The following is a 25,357-nucleotide window of genomic DNA, read 5'->3' as shown; positions in this document are numbered from 1 at the left end:
TCAGTATAATTTTATTAACCAATGTTACCGCAATAAATTCAACAAAAATTTTTTAACCCTAATTTTTGTTCAAGTTCTTACCCTTTATCTTTAGCATGGACATCAGCTCCATGTTGCAATAACAGCTGTACGATCTTTACTCTATTATATCCTGCTGCCAAATGCAATGGAGTTGACTGAAATGTTAAATCAGAAAAATTAACAAAATTGTATAAAAAGCTAAGAATCCAAATACAAAACCAGAAATCCTCCCAAAAGCTTCAAAACTTTATTGTTTAAGTAGTCATCAATTTGGTCTGAAAAAATCCAACACCGACTTAAAAGCATTGTGTAAAAGTTTATAAGTTCATTATTGCAAATAGTAAGCAAACAGTTAAATGTTTACTATCAATACTGTTTTACTAAGTTCAAGAATTAATCCAAATTACTGCTTAAAAGAATCTATCAGTCTTTGCATCAAATGTTTTAATTTATAAAAGAGAAATGCAGTTTTACATTACCAGGAGAGAACACAAATGTAACTATAAGAGGAAGTACCTTTCTACCGTCACTTGCATGGCAGTTGACATTTAAGGGTGTAAGCAGAGCCATCATTTTCTCCTCATTGCCACTCCTAATACAAACACACACAAAAATTCATTAGCAATTCTATTCTTTATCAGATCCTGTTTGAAAACATTTATGTGAACATTTAAAAAATTCATTCTTTTGCTTATTGCAAAAAATATTTAAATGGTGAAGGTTTCATGGTATACATTTATAACACACCTGGCACTTTCCAAGAGTTCATCTTTCTTATATTCACCTGTGAATTAGGAAAAAACACGGAAATTAAAAAAAATTCAACTACAAAACTAACGACAGTTTTATGCATAAAAATGCTCATTGGATTATATTTAAAGCATTTAAATCTGGAAGTAAATTTCCAACAAATGGAAAATGGTTAATCGACAGAATATTCTACAGTTTAAAATATTTATATGAAGAACATGGAATACCTGTTATAAAAGGGGAAAAAAAATTTAAGGCTCCATAATGAAGTGTAACTGCAATTATATAAAAACAACATGCACAGAAAAAGGAAAGCCAGGAAGGAAATAAACCAAAATTTTAACAAAGTTTTTCACAGTTAAAGGTTACAGGTGAACCTTTCCCTTTCTTTTTACTCCTTAGCCTGAGCTGTGGTGGTACAGTGGATTAAGCGTAGACATGGAATGCTGAGGTTGCCAGTTCTTACTCCTTAAATTATTCTAAAACCAATATACTATTTGCTTAACACACAAAATGCACCCACAACTTCATTCAAAAGACAAACAAAACAAACAAAACCAATCCAATATACCAACATTTAGAAATGATAAGAGGTAATCTATGGCATCACCAATTGACATCATCTTAACATTCTTGTGAATCTAAAAGATTGTTAAACACTAAATTGTTTTTATAATGTTATTTTAAATAGTCAGACTTCCATATCTGCAGGTATGGATTCAACCAACCTCAGACTAAAAACAATGTTTTCAATCCACGGTGGAAATCTATGAATTCAGAGAGCTGACTACATGCACTACGCCACCTTAAAAGAACTTGAGCATCTAGATTTTTGTATCTGTGGGGGGAGTAGGGAGGATCCTGGAACCAATCCCCCGTGAACACCAAGGAATATCTGTATATACAATAAAAATAGGATTAAAAAAACCCGATTAAATATAAACTTTTTATGCCTACAGCTTTTATATTTATAATGAATATAAAGCCTTTAAAATTAATACTTTTTAAATAAAACATAATTTAACAAAACAGACAGAGCTTACTGATTTGCAGAAACAAAATCCAAACTGTTGCCCACAGTATGAATTGCATACAGGTTAATAGTGCAAGGCTTCATCTGAGCCCCTAGAATTCTTTTAAAAGATTAAAGGAGGGAATAGCATGAAACAGTGAAGAAGGAACACCATTTTTGAAAAGAAGCTGTACTGTTCTTAGACAAGAATCAAATTCCAACTGTCCATAAGAAAAATAACTGACTGATACTATTTTAAAAATATAGTTGAGGTGATTAAATGTAGGAAGCTGACTGTCTACCTAGTAAGCTCATTAAAAGAAAAAATTATTTATTGAGCCTGGCCTGCAGTAACACAATTGATAAAGTGCCATCATGGAATGCTGAGGTTGCTGGTTTGAAACTCTGGGCTTGTCCAGTCAAGGCACATAACATGGAGCAATCAATGAACAACTAAAGGGAAGCAACTATGAGTTAATACTCCTCACTCCTCCCCACCTCTCTTTGTAAAATCAAATAATTTTATTATTTATTTATTTGTTTGTTACAGAGACAGAGAGAGGGACAGATAGGGACAGATAGAAACAGAGTTGAGAAGCATCAATTCTTTGTTGCAGCACCTTAGTTATTCACTAATAATCCAGGATTGATTGCTTTCTCATATGTGCCTTGACGGGAGGTGGGGGTGTGTGCTACAGCAGACCAAGTGACCCCTTGCTCAAGTCAGTGACCTTGGGCTCAAGCTGGTGAGCCTTGCAAAAACCAGATGAGCCCATGATCAAGCCGGCGACCTCGGGGTTTCGAACCTGGGTCCTCCACATCCCAGTCTGATGCTCTATTCACTGTGCCACCACCTCATCAGGCTATTTTTTTTAAAGTGAGAAAGAGACAAAGACAGAGGCAGACAGGAAGAAAGAGAGACGAGAAGCATCAACTTGTAGTTGCAGCACTTCAGCTGTTGATTGTTTTCTCATGTGTGTCTTGAGGGGGGATGAGAGGGCTCCCGCCATGCCAGTGACCCTTTGCTCAAATCAGCGACCTTGGGCTTCCAGCCAGCGACCTTTGAGTTCAAGCTGGTGAGCCAGCGCTTAAGCCAGCAACCTTGGGGTTTTGAACCTGGGTCCTTAGCATCCCAGGTCGAAGTTCTATCCACTGAGCCACCATCTGATCAGGCTATATAACATGGGTCGGGAACTCATGGCTCGCAAGCCAGATGTGGCTCTTTTGATGGCTGCATCTGGCTTGCGGACAAATCTTTAATAAAAAAATGTTAAAAATATAAAACATTCTCATGTATTACAATCCATTCATTTCCTACCGCTCATGTTCATGGTTGTGGGTGGCTGGAGCCAATCACAGCTGTCCTCTGGGACAACACCAAATTTTTAATGGATAATGCATAATGTACACGGGTCCTTATATAGCTCTCATGGAATTACATTTTAAAATCTGTGGCTCTCTCAGCCAAAAAGGTTCCCGACCCCTACTATATAAATAAAACCTTTAAAAAATTTATTGATTGATTTAAGAGAGAGAGAAAACATCAATCTGTTCCTGTATGTGCTCTGACCAGGGATCAAACACGCAACCTTTGCCTATTGGAACGACAGTCTAACCAACCAAGCTATGTGCCAGGGGCAAACTCATACTTCTTATTTTTCCTGGAATACCCAAAGAGACTACACAGACTTACCAGTCAGCACTGCTTTGGCAGACGGGTCTGCTAAATCCAACGCTGTTCTTCCATCTGTATTCCGGATGGTTGGTTCAGCTCCATGCTGTAAAAGCACTGCAGAATAGCAAGACTACTTTTTCAAGATGGTAGGTAATCATGACAATTTTAGTAAATCGTTTTCTCAAAAATTCTGGTCAAGGTCTCAAGGTTATTTAAAAATCTATCACAACAGTATAAATGCTATACTTTAAAAATAAAAATATATCTTTATTATTTAAAGTATTACTTACATTAAATTAGTGTTCCCTAAACTTAAAGTCAGATTTTCCTTTGCTAGACAAGTGACTAAGGACATATTAAGAATGTATAAAGAAATAAAAGGCAAGTCTAACTGAAAGTTTGTTTTCTCATTCCAAATGAATACTGCCAATATTAGAAAGACTGTTCCTGTCATAACAGATATTCCTATTCCTATGCGTATCAGTACTATAAAACAGAAGTAAAATTTGAGACCACATAAGTAATTTTCTAGGAGCCACATTTAAAAATAGGATTATATTAACATATTTAACCCAAAATATTGTCATTTTAATACGTATTTACATTTATATTGCAAGCAATATAAAATTGAGATATTGTGCATTCCTTTTTTGATATTAAGTCTACCTCAATTTTTTTATTTTTTTTATTTTTCTGAAGTTGGAAACGGGGAGGCAGTCAGACAGACCCCCACATGTGCCCCACCGGGATCCACCCAGCACGCCCACCAGGGGGCGATGCTCTGCCCATCTGGGGCGTTGCTCTGTCGCAACCAGAGCCATTCTAGCGCCTGAGGCAGAGGCCACAGAGCCATCCTCAGTGCCCGGGCCATCCTTGCTCCAATGGAGCCTTGGCTCCAGGAGGGGAAGAGAGACACAGAGAGGCAAGTGGGAGGGGTGGAGAAGCAGATGGGCGCTTCTCCTGTGTGCCCTGGCCGGGAATCGAACCCGGGACTCCTGCACACCAGGCCGACGCTCTACCACTGAGCCAACCAGTCAGGACTACCTCAATTTTGACTAGCCATATTGTATACCTCAGCTACCTAATACTGGATACTGCAGACTGATATCTATATTTGGAAAACCTTACATCACTAAAACTAATTATTTACATGTCTGAGACTCAGGAACTAGGAAAGAATTATAAGCAGAAGGCAGTAGCAATAATAGAAGATAACACACAGGAAAGGAGCATTGTGCAGAGGTTACTAAATCTATTCTGTATCTTTATAAATTACCTAATTTAAACTAAGCAGTGACTTTGGTATAAATAGTGGTTTGGGGTTTGGAGGGCAGGGGAGAACAAATAAAGTCCAGTACAGAGCCCCAGACTTTTCCTAGTACACAGAACTGGCTTTCTAGCTGCCTCAAGGATTTCATCTGTCCCTGTTTTGCATTAGGAAATAGAACTAAAGTAGCAGAGTCCAAAATCCCTGATTATGTCAGGCTCAGAAAAGTCAATACCAGGTTAATAAAAACTCTCAAAGAACCAGCCTTCTTACATAAAATTTTCTGTTAATCATCAATCTGTTGAGCCAATCCTATCTTGTTTGCTCAGGTATTCTAAACGACCGATGATTTTTCCTTCAAATACTTCTTTACTTATCCTGCCATTTCTATTTTCCTATTATAACCCTACAAACCCTTATCATTTCTCATCTGGATTATTTTACAGTTTCCTAGCTAATCTCCCTGATGCCATCCATTCTATCCAGCCCCTAGTTGATCATTTTTTCTAAAATATACTACTACTCCCATATAGCACTGCTGTTCCCCTCCTTAAAAGTCTTCTATGACTCTACACAATCTACTAACAGTATCAAGCTCCTTAAGCTGGTATTCAAAGTTCTTTATAAAGACTTGGGAAGGAGGCCTGGACACCAGCCAACTCACTGCACTCATTACCCTCTAACACTTCTGTTCACTTTTGCCATGACTTTATCTGGTTCTTTGTGTGTGCTAGCTCCCAAGATGATCCAAATTTCTAGAAAACAGGAATCTTGTCTTTATTCTCTAAAGAATTTAAGCCCAGTACCATACACAAAAAGATACTTAAAGTGTTCTTATTTAAATTCAGCCTGGACAGTTTGATCTTATTAACAAAGTCAATTCAGATTCAAAATAGTTACAAACTATTTCAGAAAAATTCTGGAAAGTGAATAGTCTTACCGATGCAAACATCAATCTTTCCTTTAATTGCAGCTTCGTGGAGAGGAGTGTAATTCCAATTATCACGAGCATTTGGGTCTGCACCATGTCGCAAAAGGAGATTGACTACTTCAGCATGACCAAAAGAGCATGCATTATGAAGAGGAATAAGGCCCCCATCATCACGTGCTTGGACATTTGCACCATTCTGAAGCAGATATTCAACTACATCTTTCCGCCCAAAACCTAAAAGAAAACAAATTACTCATATTTAATTCCTCCAAAGAAAATACATCAAATTAGAATTAACAAGTAGAAGCCATGCAAAAATGTTTCTGGATGGGAAATAAGAGAGAGATTCAACAATTCAAGAATTCATTGATGAAAAGGTGGTCTGAACTGTATCACTAACTTAATGAGAAAGCGAAAGCGTTTCTCCAATGCCTCGGGTGGTACTAGTAACTTCAGAAAAAGGTTATGAAATAAGTGACTGAAGCCTAAGGTTCAAACGTTTCCCACTCCACCTATAATAGGATTTCAAACTGCAAACAGAATTTGTACATTCAGTGTGAATACATTTTCAGATGCTCAAAGCACATAACTCTTGCTACAATTTCTTCCCACATCTACCTCATAAGAAGTTTCTACTAAACTGGGGGACTTGAGGGATAGCAAGAGGAAATAATCTGTTTACAGTTTATCTTTGTCTATGTCTATGCCATCAAGATTGAAAGAGGTGATCCTAGGCAAAAGTATGAATCAGGTATCTTTAACCCTTTGAGTATTGAGGTTTTTAAAAAAAAGATAAAATCAGTACCAGTTACAGTTTTATTAACTTAAAATCATGTTTGTTTGATAACCAATTTATGGGAATAAGAACAAGAATATGTTGTTTTACACATTTTAAAAATAAAAATTTTTGTATGATCGTACTCGATGGTCAGGAGGCACGAGGACGTACACGAACATTCGTACTGCTCAAAGGGTTAAAGGAGAACCCACTTTGCTGTTTGCACAACACAAACAACTTCTTTCTAGGTAGGAGACCTCCTTTAGAAACCCAGGTCCCACAGTTCTGCTGCAATCACCCACATATCTAACGAAGAAGCCTGACAACTAATTTATACTGGTTTATAGATTTAATACCAATGAGTTTCAATCTCTTACCATTCCCACATAACAGGACTTAACATTTTTTTAAAGCTAATTGTGAAATAAAAAAATCAGGCATATGTTAAAGCAGATGAGGAGGTATATGTGTGTTTTGGGAAAGAAAGGACTTTCTCATGCACCTGCAATTTTACCAGAATATTCTTAAAACTACCAAGCCTGAAAGTAGTCCTTCCCAAAAGACCAGAGTGATAAATGAATGAGAAAGAATGGCACGATCATTCCAAGTGTATGTCTCTAGGTGTATGTCTGGTTCTAGGTCTGGTTGGTTGCAGCTTATGAAAGAGTTTGATGGTTGAAGAGAGTAACTGGATTTAATACTGCTAGTTTCTGTCACAAAGGCATAGTATCTTTGTTTCTCCCTATTCTCAAATAGCTCTCAATTTAAAATGGGAAGAAACTCTAAGAAATAACAATTTCAACACAATATAACTGCCATTAATAGAGGTACAGTGGTACCTTAACACATGAGCACTTTAAATCACGAGCAGATATTTGAATCACGAGCTTCCACCACCCTCCACTAGATAGACTGCTGAACTTTCTGAAAGGGAGGAAGAAACAAACTTCCATGGAAAGGTTTTTGTGAAATGGCGTCTAAGTGAAAGAGGAAAGTGTGGCAAAAAAGCCAAAAGTCAGTGAAGAAAATGATTGTTGGGCAAATGAGTTTGTAAAATTTGTATTTTCTGAGTTTGCTCATCTTCTTTGTCAAAAATGGCACTGGGCAGCTGTCTGTGAAATTGCTAATTACTTTCCTGCTTGGGAAGGGCCAGTGTTATGCTAATGACTCCCTCCCACCCACCAGCATCTTCACCCTACCTTGAGGGTAAATACACTTCATAAACCAGTTTATTTCTTTACATTTTCTTATTTTACATATATATTTATTTATTTATTATTTATAAAGTACATTTTCTTATTTAAAAGCATACAAAACAAAAAATTTGTGTGGTTTTTGGGAACCAGAACAGATTAATTGCATTCCCTTTAAATGGGGAAATTAGATTTGACATATGAGCAAATTGAGTTACGAGCTCTGCCATAAAATGAAATAAAACTCATTTGTCAAGGTCCCACTGTATATATAAAGTGCTACTGGAGCTCAAAGAAGGGAATATCTAAATTGTAGAAAGAGAACAGAAAGGGCTGCCCCAGAGGATATTCCAGCACTGATATCTGAACTGAAACAAAATGTACACGGGCATGGAAGCATGAAAGCAAATCATTCACGAGAGCCAGGACACAGAATGCTCAAAAAGGCAGATGCCAGATGTTCTCTGTATCTATGAGTTCGTTTTTTCTGTTTATTTTTTTCAGATTCCACATACAAGCGAGATGGTAAGTACTTGTCTTTGTCTGTTTGTTTCACTTAAAATGTCCTCAAGGTCCATCCGTGTTGTTGTAAATGGCATGATTTTACTATTTTTTTTTTTACAAAGACAGAGAGAGACAGAGAAAGGGACAGATAGGGACAGACGGACAGGAAGGGAGAGAGATGAGAAGCATCAATTCTTCATTACAGCTCCTTAGTTGTTCATTGATTGCATTCCCACATGTGCCTTGACCATGGGGGGGGGGCAGCGGCAGCACTACAGCAGAGCGAGCAACCCCTTGCTCAAGCCAGTGACCAGTGACCTTTGGGCTCAAGCCAGCAAACTTACACTCAAGCTGGTGAGCCCACGCTCAAGCTGGATGAGCCTGTGCTCAAGCTGGTGACCTCGGGGTATCGAACCTGGGTCCTCTGCATCCCAGTGTCACACTCTATCCACTGTGCCAATGCCTGGTCAGGGTAGATTTTACTTTTATTTTTTTTTACAGTTAAATAATATTTCCATGTGTATATATACCACACTTTCTTCATCTATTCTTCTATCAGTGGACACTTAGGTTGCTCCTGTATGTCGGCTCTGTAAATAATGGTGCAATAAACATGGGGGTGCACTTATCTCTTCTAGTTAGCATTTCCTCATGAAATCATATATAAAATTTTAATATATGTCATGTTCACTGCAAAAATACCTAATGCCTGGTACATGGTTGGCACTCATAATGTTGTAAATTAACTGAATCCTCCTTCTTCTCCCAAAGACCCAAAGGAAATTATCCCTATAGTTCCCAAGGCACCACTTTGAACAGTATGGAAACTACTGCTACAACACATCAGTGGTCACTATAGGACAAGCAAATACCTATATATACAGTGCGTCTGTAAAGTCATGGTGCACTTTTGACCGGTCACAGGAAAGCAACAAAAGACGACAGAAATGTGAAATCTGCACCAAATAAAAGGAAAACTCTGCCAGTTTCATACCTATTCAGTGCAGTTTGATGTGGGCTCACACACAGATTTTTTAGGGCTCCTTAGGTAGCTATCCCATATAGCCTCTACAGCAGGCGTCCCCAAACTACGGCCCGTGGGCCGCAATGCGGCCCCCTGAGGCCATTTATCCGGCCCCCACTGCACTTCTGGAAGGGGCACCTCTTTCATTGGTGGTCAGTGAGAGGACCACTGTATTTGGCAGCCCTCCAATGGTCTGAGGGACAGTGAACTGGCCCCGTGTAAAAAGTGTGGAGACCCCTGCTACAGACTCGTCACTGACTGATGGCTTACCAGAACGGGGTTTCTCCACCAAACTGCTGGTTTCCTTCAACTGCTTATCCCACTGAGTAATGTTATTCCTATGTGGTGGCGCTTCGTTATAAACGTGCCGATATTCACGTTGCACTTTGGTCACGGATTCGAATTTAGCGAGCCACAGAACACACTGAACTTTCCTCTGTACCGTCCACATCTCGACTGGCACGGCCGTGGGCTGCTCTGCTGTATACATGGTGTTATGTCATCACCTGTGCATGCGCACATGCTGCCACATCATCCTACAGAAACTGGGAGGGTTTTCCTTTTATTTGGTGCAGATTTCACATTTCTATTGTCTTTTGTTGCTTTCCTGTGACTGGTCAAAAGTGCACCATGACTTTACAGACACACTGTATTTCTTTAAAAAACACTGTTCTGTTATCCTTAAAAAAAAAAATCTAACAGTATCCTCCTACAAATCAACTTCTATCAGTAGGTTTTATTGGTTGGGAAGTAGCATAATTTAACTAGGTAGCTCCTTTCTTCTGGATTGTGAGGTTGTTTTTAATCTTTTGCATACAATGTTGCCAGAGGTAACTAAAGGAAGAAAAGTGACAGCATCTGGTGATTCTTTAATTTGCCCAAAGGAGAAAAGACATGGAAGTGACTATCGGATCTCTGATATACAAAATAAAGCAGGAAGTTTAGCGGGATAAGATGATTTGTTTTCTAAAATGCTTACTATGAGGTGTTTGTGGAATGACTGCCCACTAAATAGAAGGTTCTGTGGATCCTGAACTCAGGAAATGAGTGTGAACTAGAGCTGACTTTTTGGCATTGTGAACGTAAAGATATTTGAAGCCATGTGTGAAAATGAATGAAACTGACAAGAGAGCACTAGTTGTCTACCTGTTTTGTTGAAGTAAGTGTACTTTCTATCAGAGCAATCCCTTCCACCTCACACTGGAGTTCTTTCTCACATTCAGTCTTTATCTTCTCCCCACCCCCATCAATCTCTCCTCTCTCTAGATTGTTCCTAACAGTATGTAACCATGTTCTCTGTCTTCCATTTCATTAAAAAAAAAAAAAAACTCCCTGAATTTACCTTTTCCTTTCTCTGCTCCCCCGCATAATCAAACCTCTAAGAGTTGTCCCAAATGAAATCTGGTGCCTGCTTCTTCCTTAAAATTGCTTTCAACAGGGTCACTTACAATCTCCATGTTGCCAGATCCAAAGGACACGTCTGTCCTTATTTGACATGACCTTCCAGCAACATTCAACAACTGACTATTCCCTCTCTCTTGAAACATCCTCTCCAAAGTTTCGATGACATCACACACACCTGGTTTTCCTCCCGTGACATCCATTCATTTAACAAATGATCAGGGAATGTCTATTGCATGACAGACACTTTTCTGGGTACCTGGAACATACTAGTGAACAAAACAGACCAAACCCCTGTCTTTGAGGCGCTTCTATGGAGATGGGGGAAAATAGCAATATATGCAAAAAATACCTTACAAGGTAACTTGAAAAAGAGCAGACTAAGGAGTGATCAGAGTGTGTGTATGTGGGTATGTCCTCTCTCTCTGCAGGCTGCCTGCTTCCTCTATCCAATTTCTAAATGCCAGGATTCCTCAAGATTCAGTTCTCCACACTCTTTTACTATCTTAAACAAAGTCATCTAATTCTATGGCTTTAAGTGTCCCCAATTTAAATCTCCGGTCTAGACTTTTTACCTGAATTCCAGACTGTTTACTTGACATATCTCCACCTGGGTATTTGAAAGGCACCTCAAACGTAACATGGTCCCCAACTTCTCTACATTTCCACTGAAACTTCCCTAACCCAACCACCATTGTCTCCAGCCTGAACTACTGCAAGTCACCAAAGTGGGCCTCTCATTTCCATTTGTCCCCAGTGACTTTTAAAAAAACAATCATATCATCCCGTTTAAAAAAATTCCCGCTGATGCTCTTAGAAGACAATTCAATCATTCTACTGTGGCCTACAAGGCCCGATGTATGAAGTGGTCCTTACCAACTTCTCAAACTTCATTTCTTACAACTCTTCCCTTTCTAAACTATGAGCCAGCTTTATTTCAGTTTGTCAAGTATACGACCCTTACTTTAGGGACTTGGTGCATGCTGCCCTTCTGCTTGAATTGGTCCTCTCTTGATTCTCCTACACATTGTCTAACCTGTTTAAATGTCACCTGGTCACCTAATTCCTGATCATCTATCTAAAGCAATCCATTCTGCTCAGCCACATTATTTCTTAACATTCTATTTATTTTTCCCCTCTCTCTTCCACTAGAATGCAAACTCCAAAAAAACCAGGGATATTGTCGTTGTTCATAGCACATCCTTTGGCATGTACTAAAATTTGTAATTACTGTTTACTCATCTCCTGGACTCTTAACTTCCATAAGACATGGGCAGGAGCCATGTCTATCTTAGCTTATCATTACTTCTCCAGTGCCCTTCACACTGTGCTGGCACACAGCAATACATTGATATTTGCTGAATAGATACATCAGGACAGGAGGAAAAGGAGACTGAGAAATACAACTAAAGAAGAACAGCACAGGAGCCAAATAAAAATTCAAGAAGGAAAAGGCCAAATCTGTTGCCACTATGCTCTGACTTGAGGCTCTCTTATTGCCTGGGCATCACTGATCATACTGTCCTCTCCAAGAAGCCATCGGAGTTGCCTCAATCAATGATTCTGTTCTTTCAGCCATTCAGCACCCACCTGGAGGAAGTGCTTTTAGAAGACTTCTTAAATTTGAATGAAGAGCAAAGGAAGCCGAATGAAGAAAAACTGGTACAAGTACTGTATTTCCCCATGTATAAGACACACACTTTTTAGAAAAATTTGGGGTCTAAAAACTGGGTGCGTCTTATACAGTGGTTGCAGGTGTTTTGTTTTTTTTTGTTACTTGTTTTCACGTTCATTGTTGAAGATGCTGATTTGTCATCAGACAGATAAGGACAAGCTAATGGATGGGAGTTTTTTTTGGGTTTTTTTTTTTGGTTGGGAGTTTTGACAGTGATTAGGAGTTGTATGAATTTTATGATGAATAAAACTTGAGTTCAATAAATTTATGGCCTGACCAGGCAGTGGCACTGTGGTTAGAATGTTGAACAAAGATATGGAGGACCTAGGTTCAAAACCCCGAGGTCACTGGCTTGAGCGTGGGCTCCCCAGCGTGAGCACGGGGTCGCTGGCTTGAGTGTGGGATCATAGACATGACCCAAGTCACTGGCTTGAATCCCAAGGTTGCTGGCTTGAGAAAGGGGTCACTGGTCTACTATGGCCCCCAGGTCCAGGCATATATGAGGAAGTGGTCAATGAACAACTAAGGTGCCTCAACAAAGAATTAATGCTTCTCATCTCTCTCTCTCTCTTCCTGTCTGTCCCTCTCTCTGTCACAAAAATAATAACTTTATGTAATACATTTTTTCCCCAAAATTTTGGGCCCCAAAATTAAGGTGTTTCTTATACATGGGAGCATCTTATACATGGGGAAATATGCTACCTCTTCCTTTGGAAAGTTACCTGATGTACTCAATACTTTTAGAGGGCCACTATATTTTCAGAGGTAACATATCTAAAGTAATCAAAATGGTGACTCACAGGCTAATTTCCCAAACAAAGTAGAGTGAGGTGGGCACAGAAATAGTTGTAGCAGAATATCTAGATGTTATAAGAGGTAGTGTCAATTAGGAAGATATCTGTACCAAAGGATTGGCAATCTAGCTGAAGAAAGGTCAAGCAGTAGTCTTTTGTCAAAATATAATTGGGAAGAGAGCTGTTTAAAACCAGAGACAGACTCAATAAATACTGAAATTGAAGTTTAAGCTGGGTAGGAAGGGTTAAGTGATTTTATCTATATAGTTACCAACAGTCCAGGACACATATACCTTCTACTTCTATAACTTTGTGTCAATACGATTCCTCAGCCACTAAGATGTCTGAAACCTTACTGGAAACTGACAGCAGAGATCAGCATGTTTTCAAAGGCACATAAGGACTATAAAACATGTGAGCAGAGGTTATGTTGCTACCCTGGGAGTTGATGAGAGTCCGATACTTTGAATGTTTGAAGCCATTTCTTGGCATAAAATTAGGAAACTATTTAGAGAGGATCAGTAAGTAGCTATTTAAAACTTAAATCTTCCACTGCTAGGAGTTTGGTGAAATCTTTAGATTTAAGATGCTTCCTAAACTCTCAGGCTAATTCCTGATGAAATCCCCATTCTTATGGTCTCAATAGTTCAAAGCATCTGTTAAGTACTCATTTTTTGAAGGAAAAATAGCTTTGCAGGGTATATTCTGATCGTGTTCTCACTAGCCAGGTAGAACATGAACAGTCATATCCTTGGAGTCAGTGCCAATTCCTACATCCTAAGGATCTCTTTACAAAGGAATCAGAAGCTTAAATAAGTAGTAGTCATGGCTACTCAGGATATATTGTGGTTTATCTTAGAATAATGGAAGAGCACTCATCATCATCATCTCTTTTTTTTTTTTAAGTGAGAGGAGGGGAGACTCCCACATGAGCTCTCCAACCAAGATTCATCTGGCAACCTGTCTGGGGTTGATGGTTTAATCAACAGAGCTATCCTCAGCACCTGAGGCTGATAGTCGAAGCAACTGAATCATTGGCTACGAGAGGGGAAGAGGCAGAGAAAGGGGAGAGGGAGGGGAAGAGAAGCAGATGGTTGCTTCTTATGTATGCCCTGACTGGGAATCGAATCTGGGATGTCTGGATGCCGGGCCAATACTCTCTCCACTGAGGCAACCAGCCAGGGCCAAGAGCACTCATCTTCAAACACTGCTCCAAGTGTGAAAATTTTGATGAAATCATACACTGAGTCTGAATCTACTATAAAGCACTAACGGTGAAACAAAAAGCAGGTATATTTGGAAAGTAAGTCTGCTGATCAATACACTGTGTCACTTAGTAGCAGATATTGTGATCTGTTCGTTTCTGTTCACTGGCCAAGATATAGCATATAGGACTTAATAAGTATTTGCTTAGTGCATGTCTAATACTTTGTTAAAACAGTAAGCAAATGACCCTCACAGAGAATATGGAGCTGATGATTTGTGACCACTAAGAAAAGCAGTCTATTTAATTTCTCTCCTGTTAAGTTTCATTACTATCTAGGGGCCATCAGTTTCAGCAGTTCCAGGAACTGTCTTGCTAAGCATGACTATTGTTATCAGTATCAGATCTGGCTGCTATACTAGAACCATCCTTTTGTCTGAATGGCTTTCAAAAAGCTATAAAGCAGTGGAAAGCACTATAGAGAAACCAATTTATTCTCAGAGCAGTTTTACTAAGAGCTGCACCTCCCTCCAAAATGGGATGGGCCATTGATAATACAACTGGTCTAATATGAAACGACAGTGATGTCTTGACAATCTGAAGGTAAGTTGGTGTCATGTGCAGCTTTGTCAGAAGAAAACATTCAGAAACAGAATGTCAATAAATGCCATGAAAACAGAAGGCTGTTGCAGTCTGAGATGGGATATATAATTAAGCCATCTTAGGCTTTGACTTATATAGCAGGATTCTTGTCAGATTTTTCTGAGGGATATTACTTTAAACTTATTAGTAACTTTAGTTAGCAAAAACCGAAGAAAGGTATTTCCCACATATATAGAATGAGGAGTACAAGACAAAAGGTTTGCCCAGCTCAACTTAGGGCAGATACACTATCTGTCTGGTCCAGGAGAAACTTGGAAAAGGGTGCCACCATATCTGGGGGGATGAAATTCTGACACACTAAATGTGGAAGTACTGAAACAAGTACTCCAAACTAGTTGTTAATCAAGTCAATTGCCTACATCTAAGTCCAGCAAGAGTTAAGGAAAAAAGTGAAGCTCAAGTCTTAATAATATACGGGGAGGTCTGCTAAGACAAGAAAGATTCTGAATTCTTAAATACACTGATGTTTATTTGCTATATGGGTTTTCTACTGATGTGGGATTTAATCACCCCCCCTCCCCACACACACACAGCAAAAAACAATCTTGGAAACAATCTCTAATTCTAGTCTTAGGTATGGAATGTGGGTACATGCTGGGACTGCAAGCTGACAAGGTCTTTGCAGTTTAGATTTTTGGAGGACAGAGATGTGGGAAACTGGCAGTAAGCTGACATTCTGCCCAAACCCCCCACCTCACTTGCTTAGTAAAGTTGCTAAAGACCATTTTCTCCACGCTTCCATGTTAGCTGTGGTACTGGATTGTTTGTACTCGGCCTATGCTCCATGTCCCTCGGAAAGACTGGAGGCAGTTACCCTTGTATCTTTTGTTTAATGAAGTTAGATGTTATATATGGTGGGGGTTTTCTGCACTTCGGAGAATTCTTGGGTTGCCTTAGAAATGTGACTTTGCTTTAATGATCTCTTTGATTTGCTAATGACCTCACTTTGCCCTATAAATAAAGCAGGGTTAGGGGTGGAGAGCGCTCTGTTTTTGCCATCAGCTTGCAGAGGCCTCCCGATCCCATCCTATTTCTCTTTATTTTCTTTATTCCACCTCGTTCTCTCTCAGGACCTGGAATTACTGGTAGTGCTGGTTTGCGGCAGGTATGCTTAGTGCATCTCCCATAATTATGGTGTTGGCCTACAGGCAAAAGAAGGAAATATTACTGGATGTCTTTAATATTACCATTTTGGGAAAACATACAACAAATGGGAAGCACAAAAGCTATTTATTATTCCTTTGGGAGCTGAGCTGTTAAGACCTTCAACTGGGGGGGAATTGTTCCACTTTCTTATACCCTGTTGGTCCAAATACCCAACCTATGCAGAAATTCTTCCTACAACATCTCTGAAAAATGCCAATCCAGATACTGCTTGGGCATTTCCAGCCAATTCCACAGTTGAACAGGTTGTTAACAGCAATCTGACTCCTTGCAACCTTCCATCTACTGGCACTTGTTTTGACCGCTGAAGCTGTGTAAATCATATTCACTTACTTTTCTACTGGACTGTCTGCCACACATCTGAAGACAGTAACATTGTCTAACCTTAGTATTCTTTCATCTCTAGAATAAGTACCTCTAGTTTTCACCTGTTGCTTGTGTAATAAATTCCAGATGCTCTCATTCTACTTCCCTCCTCTGAATAATAATAAAAAATCTTTCTCATATGCAATTCATTCAATTGAATACAGTAATCGAGGTTCAGTCAGACCAGTCCAAAGAACATGGCTGAGTAGCATACTACAAATACAGAATAGTAACTGTTGGGCAGATAAAATGTATTATGCTCACTTTGTAAAAGATAACGCTGCCCACGTGGAGGGTGGAGGCCGTTGCCCAGGTGATATTAATGTGTGTCTCTGTAGGCAGGTAGAATCCTTGTAGCCTGGGGCTTGGTTTTGGGATTAAGCCTTTCCTACCCTTTTTGATGTGGGGCGGTACAATCCAATCATGCCTCAGAGAAGTGACTTTGTATTAGAGACTTCCCTATTTTGTATATTGAATTAAAGGTTTGGATTTCTACACTATAGAATAGGGGCAGAACAGGAGCTTGCTCTCTTGGTTCCTGGGATGATTAGCATGAGAGAGCAGAGAGCAGAAAGAGGCCATGTGGCCAGGAGAAGCAGCCAAGATGGCAGAGTACTGAGTGAGATGCCAGTTTGTGTCGAGTTTGTACAGGGATAAGGAAGGAGATGGGGAACTGAGGAGAATAAGGCTGGTGAGCTAGAAACCTTTGATTCTAGGAAACTCAGATAAGTCAGTAGCTTTGTGAGCACTGAATGTGAGGTGGGTTTTGGAGCCCAGTGTGTGTTTTTACTTGCCCGCCGGGTGCAAGCTAGAATTAAAGACTATGGCCTATCAGTTTTTGGCTCCGTTGTTTCTTTACCGACTGTCCAAATCCAATGCGAACCTGCATGGGCCAGGCTGCTCTGATGGTAGCCGTGGCTTCTGGCTTTACATTTGGCGTAGTCGGCAGGATTCGATACAGATTGGCAAGGAGCCTTTGAATGGTGGAGTAGAGGACTGGCTAGTGTTAGGGTTCCCCATGGCTGTCCTTTTGGGGATTGTAGGCTGGCTGACTTTTACTGCCATGTGTGAGGAAACTGAGAGCTCTGTGAAAGAGGCTGCCCTGGACCTGCAAACCGAGCAGTGGAAGGAGCTGGAGCAAACGCGGTAGAAACTGATGCTGACCCTGCAGCTGGAGGAAGCGCTGGAGGAGGAGGCCGACCAGGTTTGCGAGATTCTCCTGGAAATGGAGCAGCTGCTGGAGGAGGATTCACAGGTTTGTGAGTTGCAGATTGCCCTGGATGTTGTGGAGAGCCAGCAGCGGCAGGAGGCCGGGGCAGAGGCTGAGGCTGAAGCTGAGGCCAGGTCCGGAGCTGCAAGGTCTGCGGAGCAGAAGGCGGCAGTGGCCCGGGGCTCGAGCCCAGCAGTGGGAGCTGGTGTTTCCAGTTCCTCTTTGGAGGATGAGAATTGGGCTGGAGTTGTGATTTGCAGTCTCCAGAAGATGGAAGCCCAGCTGGAAGGAGCACCTACTGCGGCCCTGGTAGGTCTGCGATTTTGGGGACATAGGATGGACACTACCATGCTCTCCAGAGCCAAGATGGAAATGCTGACTGCCATTGCCATGTTCCCCTCTTTGGGACAGTGTAAGACCTGCCAGGACGGCAGGAATGAGGGGGGTGGCTGACGCCCCATGTGCGTGGACTGATTTCCTGGACTACGACAGGAGTGGGCATTGGCTCCTTTGTTAGATGGACTTACGGATTATGGATTTTGGACAATGTGAAATACCCTGATGGGGGTGGGGGGGTGGCTTTGCTGGAAGCACTCCCCTGCCCTGGGAAGCTTTTCCCATGGCTAGAAAGAAGGCCGAGGACATTTTGCACTTTTGGCAAAGTGCTCAGAGACTGGTGAAGTGTACCTTTGTGATTGTTGAAACTGTATGATTTGTCATGTTGTAATTTGTATAATGTGTCTAATTTCCTTGTACAGGGATGCCGGTGATGTAGATTGTGGGTAGTAAAGTGAGCATAGGGGTGGATTGTTGGGCAGATAAAATGAATTATGCTCACTTTGTAAAAGATAACGCTGCCCACGTGGAGGGTGGAGGCCGTTGCCCAGGTGATATTAATGTGTGTCTCTGTAGGCAGGTAGAATCCTTGTAGCCTGGGGCTTGGTTTTGGGATTAAGCCTTTCCTACCCTTTTTGATGTGGGGCGGTACAATCCAATCATGCCTCAGAGAAGTGACTTTGTATTAGAGACTTCCCTATTTTGTATATTGAATTAAAGGTTTGGATTTCTACACTATAGAATAGGGGCAGAACAGGAGCTTGCTCTCTTGATTCCTGGGATGATTAGCATGAGAGCAGAGCAGAAAGAGGCCATGTGGCCAGGAGAAGCAGCCAAGATGGCAGAGTACTGAGTGAGATGCCAGTTTGTGTAGAGTTTGTATCTGGGATAAGGAAGGAGATGGGGAACTGAGGAGAATAAGGCTGGTGAGCTAGAAACCTTTGATTCTAGGAAACTCGGATAAGTCAGTAGCTTTGTGAGCACTGAATGTGAGGTGGGTTTTGGAGCCCAGTGTGTGTTTTTACTTGCCCGCCGGGTGCAAGCTAGAATTAAAGACTATGGCCTATCAGTTTTTGGCTCTGTTGTTTCTTTACCGACTGTCCAAATCCAATGCGAACCTGCATGGGCCAGGCTGCTCTGATGGTAGCCGTGGCTTCTGGCTTTACAGTAACATAACACACTATAAACACAAACAAGTGTTACTTTGTGTAGCTAGAATTCTACAATGCAAGCTCTTTTCCAACTTGCAGTTCTCATATATATCATAATTGCCCATCTCTTTCCACCATCTCTATATTTTAATTCCTTGAACTTGATAAATGATTTGACAAATTTCTCTACTAAATGTTACTTCTCTACTAAATGTTACTTCTCTCCACAGCCCCATATTTAAAATTCTCAAGCCATGGAATTCTAACCCCCCCCCCCCCACACACACACACTGCCCCAGTTCTAAGATTCTAGAGACTGCTATGTATTTCCTTGGCTATGATTGACAATAAGATGATTTTCTCTGAAAGTTTCTGCCCTTCTTTATTTTTCAGAAACAAGTTCAGAGAAGCAATTCCCTTTACTGAAATCTGCTCTTTTCTAGGGGATTACATTGTCAAGATTTTCAGAGCTCTTGCTTTTAGCAAAATTAAAGCTGCAGCCTCCCTACTCCAACTTGCCTCTACAAATTTTGTGACATGTCACAGAAAATTCATTTATATCTTCTGTGTGTGTGTGTGTGTGTGGGGGGACAGTAGAGAAGGGAAAGAAGCTGTCAGTGGTGGATTGAAGAGGAAACAATTTTTTCTCATAAAAATGGTTTCTTAAAGCATACTTATCTAGAAGAAATGTAATCTAGTTCAATAATAAAAACACCAAACAGAAGAAAAGTTCCAGTTTATGTTGATTACTTTTCTCATTAACAAAACTCCTTTGGGAATGGCAACTGATTATTTTTTTAACTAAGTATTTTAGATAAAAAGACACAAATTTGCCTGACCAGGCAGTAGCGCAGTGGATAGAGCAAGTCCCCAAACTGCGGTCCCCTGAGGCCATTTATCCGCCCCCACCACACTTCAGGAAAGGGCACCTCTTTCATTGGTGGTCAGTGAGAGGAACATAGTTCCCATTGAAATACTGATCAGTTTGTTGATTTAAATTTACTTGTTATTTTAAATATTGTATTTGTTCCCGTTTTGTTTTTTTACTTTAAAATAAGATATGTGCAGTGTGCATAGGGATTTGTTCCTAGTTTTTTTATAGTCCGGCCCTCCAACGGTCTGAGGGACAGTGGACTGGCCCCTTGTGTAAAAAGTTTGGGGACCCCTGGTATAGAGCATTGACCTGGGACTCTGAGTACCCAGGTTCATAACCCTGGGGTTGCTGGCTTGAGCCAAAGGTCATAGGGGTGAAGCCCAAGGTTACTGACTTGAGCAAGGGGTCACTGGTTCCACTGGAGCCCCTCCCTGTCCATCAAGGCACATATGAGAAGCAATCAGTGAACAACTAAAGTGCCACAAGTACGAGTTGATGCTTCTCATCTCTCTCCCTTCCTGTCTCTAAAAAAACAAAAACCAAACAAAAAACCCATTTTTAAATTTTTTCTTTTATTGTGATCCATTTTTCTTGGTCTGCACAGATCTCTCATTTCTGTTTCTTGGACATCAAAACAGGATCAAATACCGTATTTCTCCATGTATAAGACACCTCTTTTTCAAAAAATCTGGGGTCTAAAAATTGGGTGGATCTTATACAGTGGCTGCAGTTTTGTTTTGTTTTTTTACTTGTATTTCCTGCTTTTTCACGCCTGTTTTCTTGGCACGCATTATTTTGTACTTGTTATCAGTATATTCTGGTGGGTTGTTTTTCAAATCTCAGGTGTGTACTTTTTTTTTTTCTGTATTTTTCTGAACCCGGAAACTAGGAGAGACAGTCAGACAGACTCCCGCATGTGCCCGACCGGGATCCACCCGGCACGTCCACCAGGGGGCGACGCTCTGTTGCGACCAGAGTCACTCTAGCGCCTGGGGCAGAGGCCGAGGAGCCATCTCCAGCGCCTGGGCCATCTTTGCTCCAGTGGAGCCTCGGCTGCGGGAGGGGAAGAGCGAGACAGAGAGGAAGGAGAGGGGGAGGGGTGGAGAAGCAGATGGGTGCTTCTCCTCTGTGCCCTGGCCAGGAATCGAACCAGGGACTTCTGCACGCCAGGCCGACGCTCTACCACTGAGCCAACCGGCCAGGGCCTCAGGTGCGTCTTATAATGCTAGTGTCTTATACATGGGGAAATACGGTACATGCTCTCCCCAAGTAAAACCTACATACTTCAATTAGCTTAAAAGAAAGTTTTCCTCCATAGATTACTCTATAATGTACAAACCCAAGAAACTGGTCATAGTCTCACCACCGACAGTGAGCTTCCAATGACATGTTTAGATGCACATTAATATGGCTGATTATCTATCTACCAAAGATATAAAATGTAGTCTCCACATACATAAGAGAAAAATGCAGCTGGATACATTCATTTAAAAATAAAGTTCTCTCTCATTAATCAAGTAATTTAGATTGAATTTACAAAACTAATTAGAAAATAAGTTTCTTTTTTGTGATTTGGCATCCATGACTGAAAAAAATTTTTATTTTTCAATTACAGTTGACATACAATATTATATTAAGTTTTAGGTTTTATAACACAGTAATTAGATGCTTATATAACTTATGAAGTTATATGCCTAGCTTTAAATGTAGGGTTTTAAAGCCCTGATTGAATGTAGACCATTAGCAATTTTTACTTTATACTCTTTTTATACCTTAAATTCTTAATCTTATAAGCTGTACCTAATAATATGGGTAAATTGTGAGGGGTGGGTTTACTCCTAAAATAAGTTTTCCATTTTGGTCTAAACAAACCACTATGAAATCTATGCAGAAAGTACTTTGAAATGCTGGGACAGAACTGAGGGTGAGATAGTGGGAGGAACGAATTCAGTAAAAAGCTAATCCCACAGTCTTAAACCTCTCTAAATATTACTATATTCAGATATGAACTCATTAATACACCAAATTCTTGAAAGGCAGCAACTAAGATCTTCCTTGGTTATTTTTATCCCACAGATCAAGTGAATAGAGAATTACATATCAGCTAGTTATGACAGTTTGCCAAATCAGTTGTTCAAATGCTGACTACATGGTCAAACAGGACAATCCAAATTGGTTGAGGAAAGGCACCACTGAACACCAAAATTTTAGGCAACAGCTGAACAGGTGAGATTTGACTTTAGTATTCTTCCTTTTCTGCTGTCCAAAGGCCGTCTCTAGTTCTTTCACCAACAGTCCCTCAAACCTTCTCTTTTTAAAAAGGCTCCCCAATGGGAACTCAACAAAGTTATAATTGATCAAGAAAGCATACCTCCCAATAATATTTACAATTTAAAACGGACAGGTTAAAACAAGTAAATCTCAGCTGGTAGAAAGTGTAAAGTAATGTCTGTGAACAGGAAATCTTTCTTATGTTCCTTTTCTGCTCACCATACCTACTCCAAAAGAACAGAGTACTTAAAGCATATCCTTCTGTTTTTTCAAAAAATTATTTTAAACAATCATGTAATATACAAAATAAAACATCAGGATCATCAGAAGTATGAGAACTTACTCCCATTTTCAATCATGAGGACAGTTATCACGGTCTTCCTCGAAGTGAAAAGTATAAATGCTGAATGGGGGGATGAATGTGATGGAGGGAGACTTGATTTGGGGCAGTGAACACAAGGCAATCAATAGATAGATGATGTGCTGTAGAAATGTGCACTTGAAACCTGTATAATTTTTTTTTTTTTTTGTATTTTTCTGAAGTTGGAAACGGGGAGGCAGTCAGACAGACTCCTGCAAGCGCCCGACCGGGATACACCCGGCATGCCCACCAGGGGGCGATGCTCTGTCCATCTGGGGCGTTGCTCTGCTGCAACCAGAGCTATTCTAGTGCCTGAGGCAGAGGCGCGGGAGTGGGGCCAACTTTGCTCCAATGGAGCCTCGGCTGTGGGAGGGGAAGAGAGAGACAGAGAGGAAGGAGAGGGGGAGGGGTGGAGAAGCAGATGGGCGCTTCTCCTGTGTGTCCTGGCCGGAATTGAACCCGGGACCCCAGCACGCCAGGCCGACGCTCTACCACTGAGCCAACCGGCCAGGGCAAACCTATATAATTTTATCACACCAATGTCACCCCAATAAATTCCATTTTAAAAAATCTGTGTTTAATTTCTAGTTCTTTTAAATTCTTCAATTAAAAAAATTTTTTTTATAAGAGAAGGGAAGTTAAGACTCCCACATACAGCCCAACTGGAATCCACCTGGCAACCACCACGAGCAACCCGGGACTGGGACCCGTGCTCAACCTAGCTATCCTCAGAGCCTGGGCCTAGGCTTGAAACAATGGAGCCACTAGCTGCGGGAGGGGAAAAGGCAGCGGATGGTCGTTCCTCATGGGTTCCCTGAATCCCCTGGGGCATCCATACTCAGGGCTGAAGCTCTATCCACTGGACCAACCGGCCAGGGCCTTCAATAAAATTAAATGTTTATATCATAGTCAACCTAAACAATATTGTCATTAAAATGATCTAAATCTTAGAATGAAGAGAGGTTAGTTTCAATTTAACTCTACATCTACGCTAAAGGACCCACACCATCCATCTTTCTTCTCATCCTACTACTTTTCACCCCAATTTGAGTGCGTGCGCACACGTGTGTGTGTGTGTGTGTGTGTGTGTGTGTGTCAGAGACCACCTTCCCAGACCCAATGTAAATTAGACCACAGTTCGCCCGAATTTGACAATTTCCAGTTCTAGTTGCTCCAGAAACTGGCTAATGACTGACTACCTAAATATTCCCATTACTGCAAATGTGTCAATGCCCAATTAAGCTAGTCCTAAATTATATCTTTTCATTTTACAAAGGCCTTTAATACCTTGGACTAATAGGAACTATAGTGGATTTTGAAAGAAAGATTGTGGAGATAACTGGCCTTTGAGATTACAAGGTCCAGTGTCTGCCTCCCCTTTCTTGTGTGCAGAGGCCTTCTAGGGTAGCAAGACCGGAAGCTGACACAGGTATTGTTGATACAAAACAAAGCCCCCTCCCCAAATTATACAGAGTGCCGCACGCTCCCCCCTACCCCGATCTCAAACCCCACTTGACGAGTATGAGAACACCAAGATCAGAGTCACAGGGTGGAAAGGCCGGGGCAGAGGAGCACTAGGTCTGATTTGGAGCCTGCGAAACCCGGCTGTGCGGCTGGGGTCTGGCGCGAGTCGGGGCGGCGCTGTGCGTGTTACCTGCGGCGAAGTGGAGCGGGGTGGATTTCCTGCCCGCCGTGTCGCGGCTGTTCACCTTCTCGGGCGTCACCAACCTCTTGACTCGCTCCACGTCCCCGTTGCGGCAAGCCTCGAACAGCTCGCGGGCGGCCGGCTCCACCGCCTCCGCGGTCGCGACCGCGCAGGCCGCGCCCCCGCCGGCGCAGCGGCGGCCCGACATGATCCTGGCCGCCGCCGCCGCCGCCAGCAGCAGCGCCAGCAACGGCAGTAGGAGCCCCGGCCCCGCGAGCAGGAGGGCGAGGGCCCCCGGTGGAGACGCGCTCAGGGCCCGGGCCGCTCGGCTCCCTCCTGTCCCCGGGCTAGGCACAGTCCCATGGCCGCGTCGCTGCGCGCCCCTCGCTGGGCCTAGCGACCCCCGACTGCTCCGCGGCGGCGGAGGCAGCGCGAACTCGACTTTCGAGACCCGAAGCGACGCGACGGCGGAAGCTAAGAAAACCCCTCCTGCCAGCTCCGCGGAGTCCTGGGAGCGCACGTGACGATGTGCTGCGCTTGCGCAGTGGTCGAAGCCCGGCCAGGCGGGTTTCGGAGAGCGGGGCTGCGCGGAAGGGTTTGTGGGAAATGTGAGGAGAGAGCCCTCGGACGCGGGAGGAGAGGGGTTTTGTCCCATCGCCATCTTTGTGATGGGGTGCTGAAGTCGGACGGCTCTTTTTGTTCTTTTTTAAAGCGTGAATTTCCTTAACTTAATTTCCTTACTGCTGTTACACCGAAAAGAGCCATCGAAAGTTACCCCCCACCCCGATCTTTCATATTATTTTGGCATGCTTAGTGTGGGAATTTTCCTTTTTTGTCAGCTTCCACAATGCCTTTATCCGGGGATTTCTTTTCTGTTTTCTTGACTGTCTCTTCCCTTACTCCACAAGCACTATTTTGTTGTTTCTTGTAGACTGTTTTTCAGAAATAAAGGGATTGCTTTCCACTTGATGGAATTTTGGGTGAGCTGTCCCAAGATCATTTTAAAGGAAACTAGGAAAGCAATGAAAGTTTGTTCTTATTATAAATAATTGAGAGATAGGGCTCTGGCTAACTACTCTTCCCATAG

At 41.7% G+C, this 25,357-nt stretch overlaps 1 protein-coding gene across 3 annotated transcripts in view; it reads right to left on the bottom strand.

Annotated features, from left to right (window-relative positions):
• TNKS2 (tankyrase 2) overlaps window positions 1-24,775 on the bottom strand; it is a 76,432-nt gene extending 51,657 nt beyond the window's left edge. For all 3 annotated transcript variants that reach the window (XM_066238333.1, XM_066238335.1, XM_066238334.1), the window contains exons 1-6: window positions 24,280-24,775; window positions 5,666-5,890; window positions 3,477-3,572; window positions 769-805; window positions 538-613; window positions 82-176 (exon numbers count right to left, since the gene is read on the bottom strand). In XM_066238333.1, the coding sequence (XP_066094430.1) occupies window positions 82-176; window positions 538-613; window positions 769-805; window positions 3,477-3,572; window positions 5,666-5,890; window positions 24,280-24,478 (728 nt within the window). In that variant the 5' untranslated portion in view covers window positions 24,479-24,775. The remainder of the gene's footprint in view (window positions 1-81; window positions 177-537; window positions 614-768; window positions 806-3,476; window positions 3,573-5,665; window positions 5,891-24,279) is intronic.
• Between the last annotated feature and the right edge of the window lie 582 nt (window positions 24,776-25,357).

Source organism: Saccopteryx bilineata, chromosome 7 (genome assembly GCF_036850765.1).
Source record: "Saccopteryx bilineata isolate mSacBil1 chromosome 7, mSacBil1_pri_phased_curated, whole genome shotgun sequence".
Taxonomy (NCBI): domain Eukaryota; kingdom Metazoa; phylum Chordata; class Mammalia; order Chiroptera; family Emballonuridae; genus Saccopteryx; species Saccopteryx bilineata.
The sequence above is the reverse complement of the archived record's forward strand: the minus strand, read 5'-3'. Positions and strand labels throughout refer to the sequence as shown.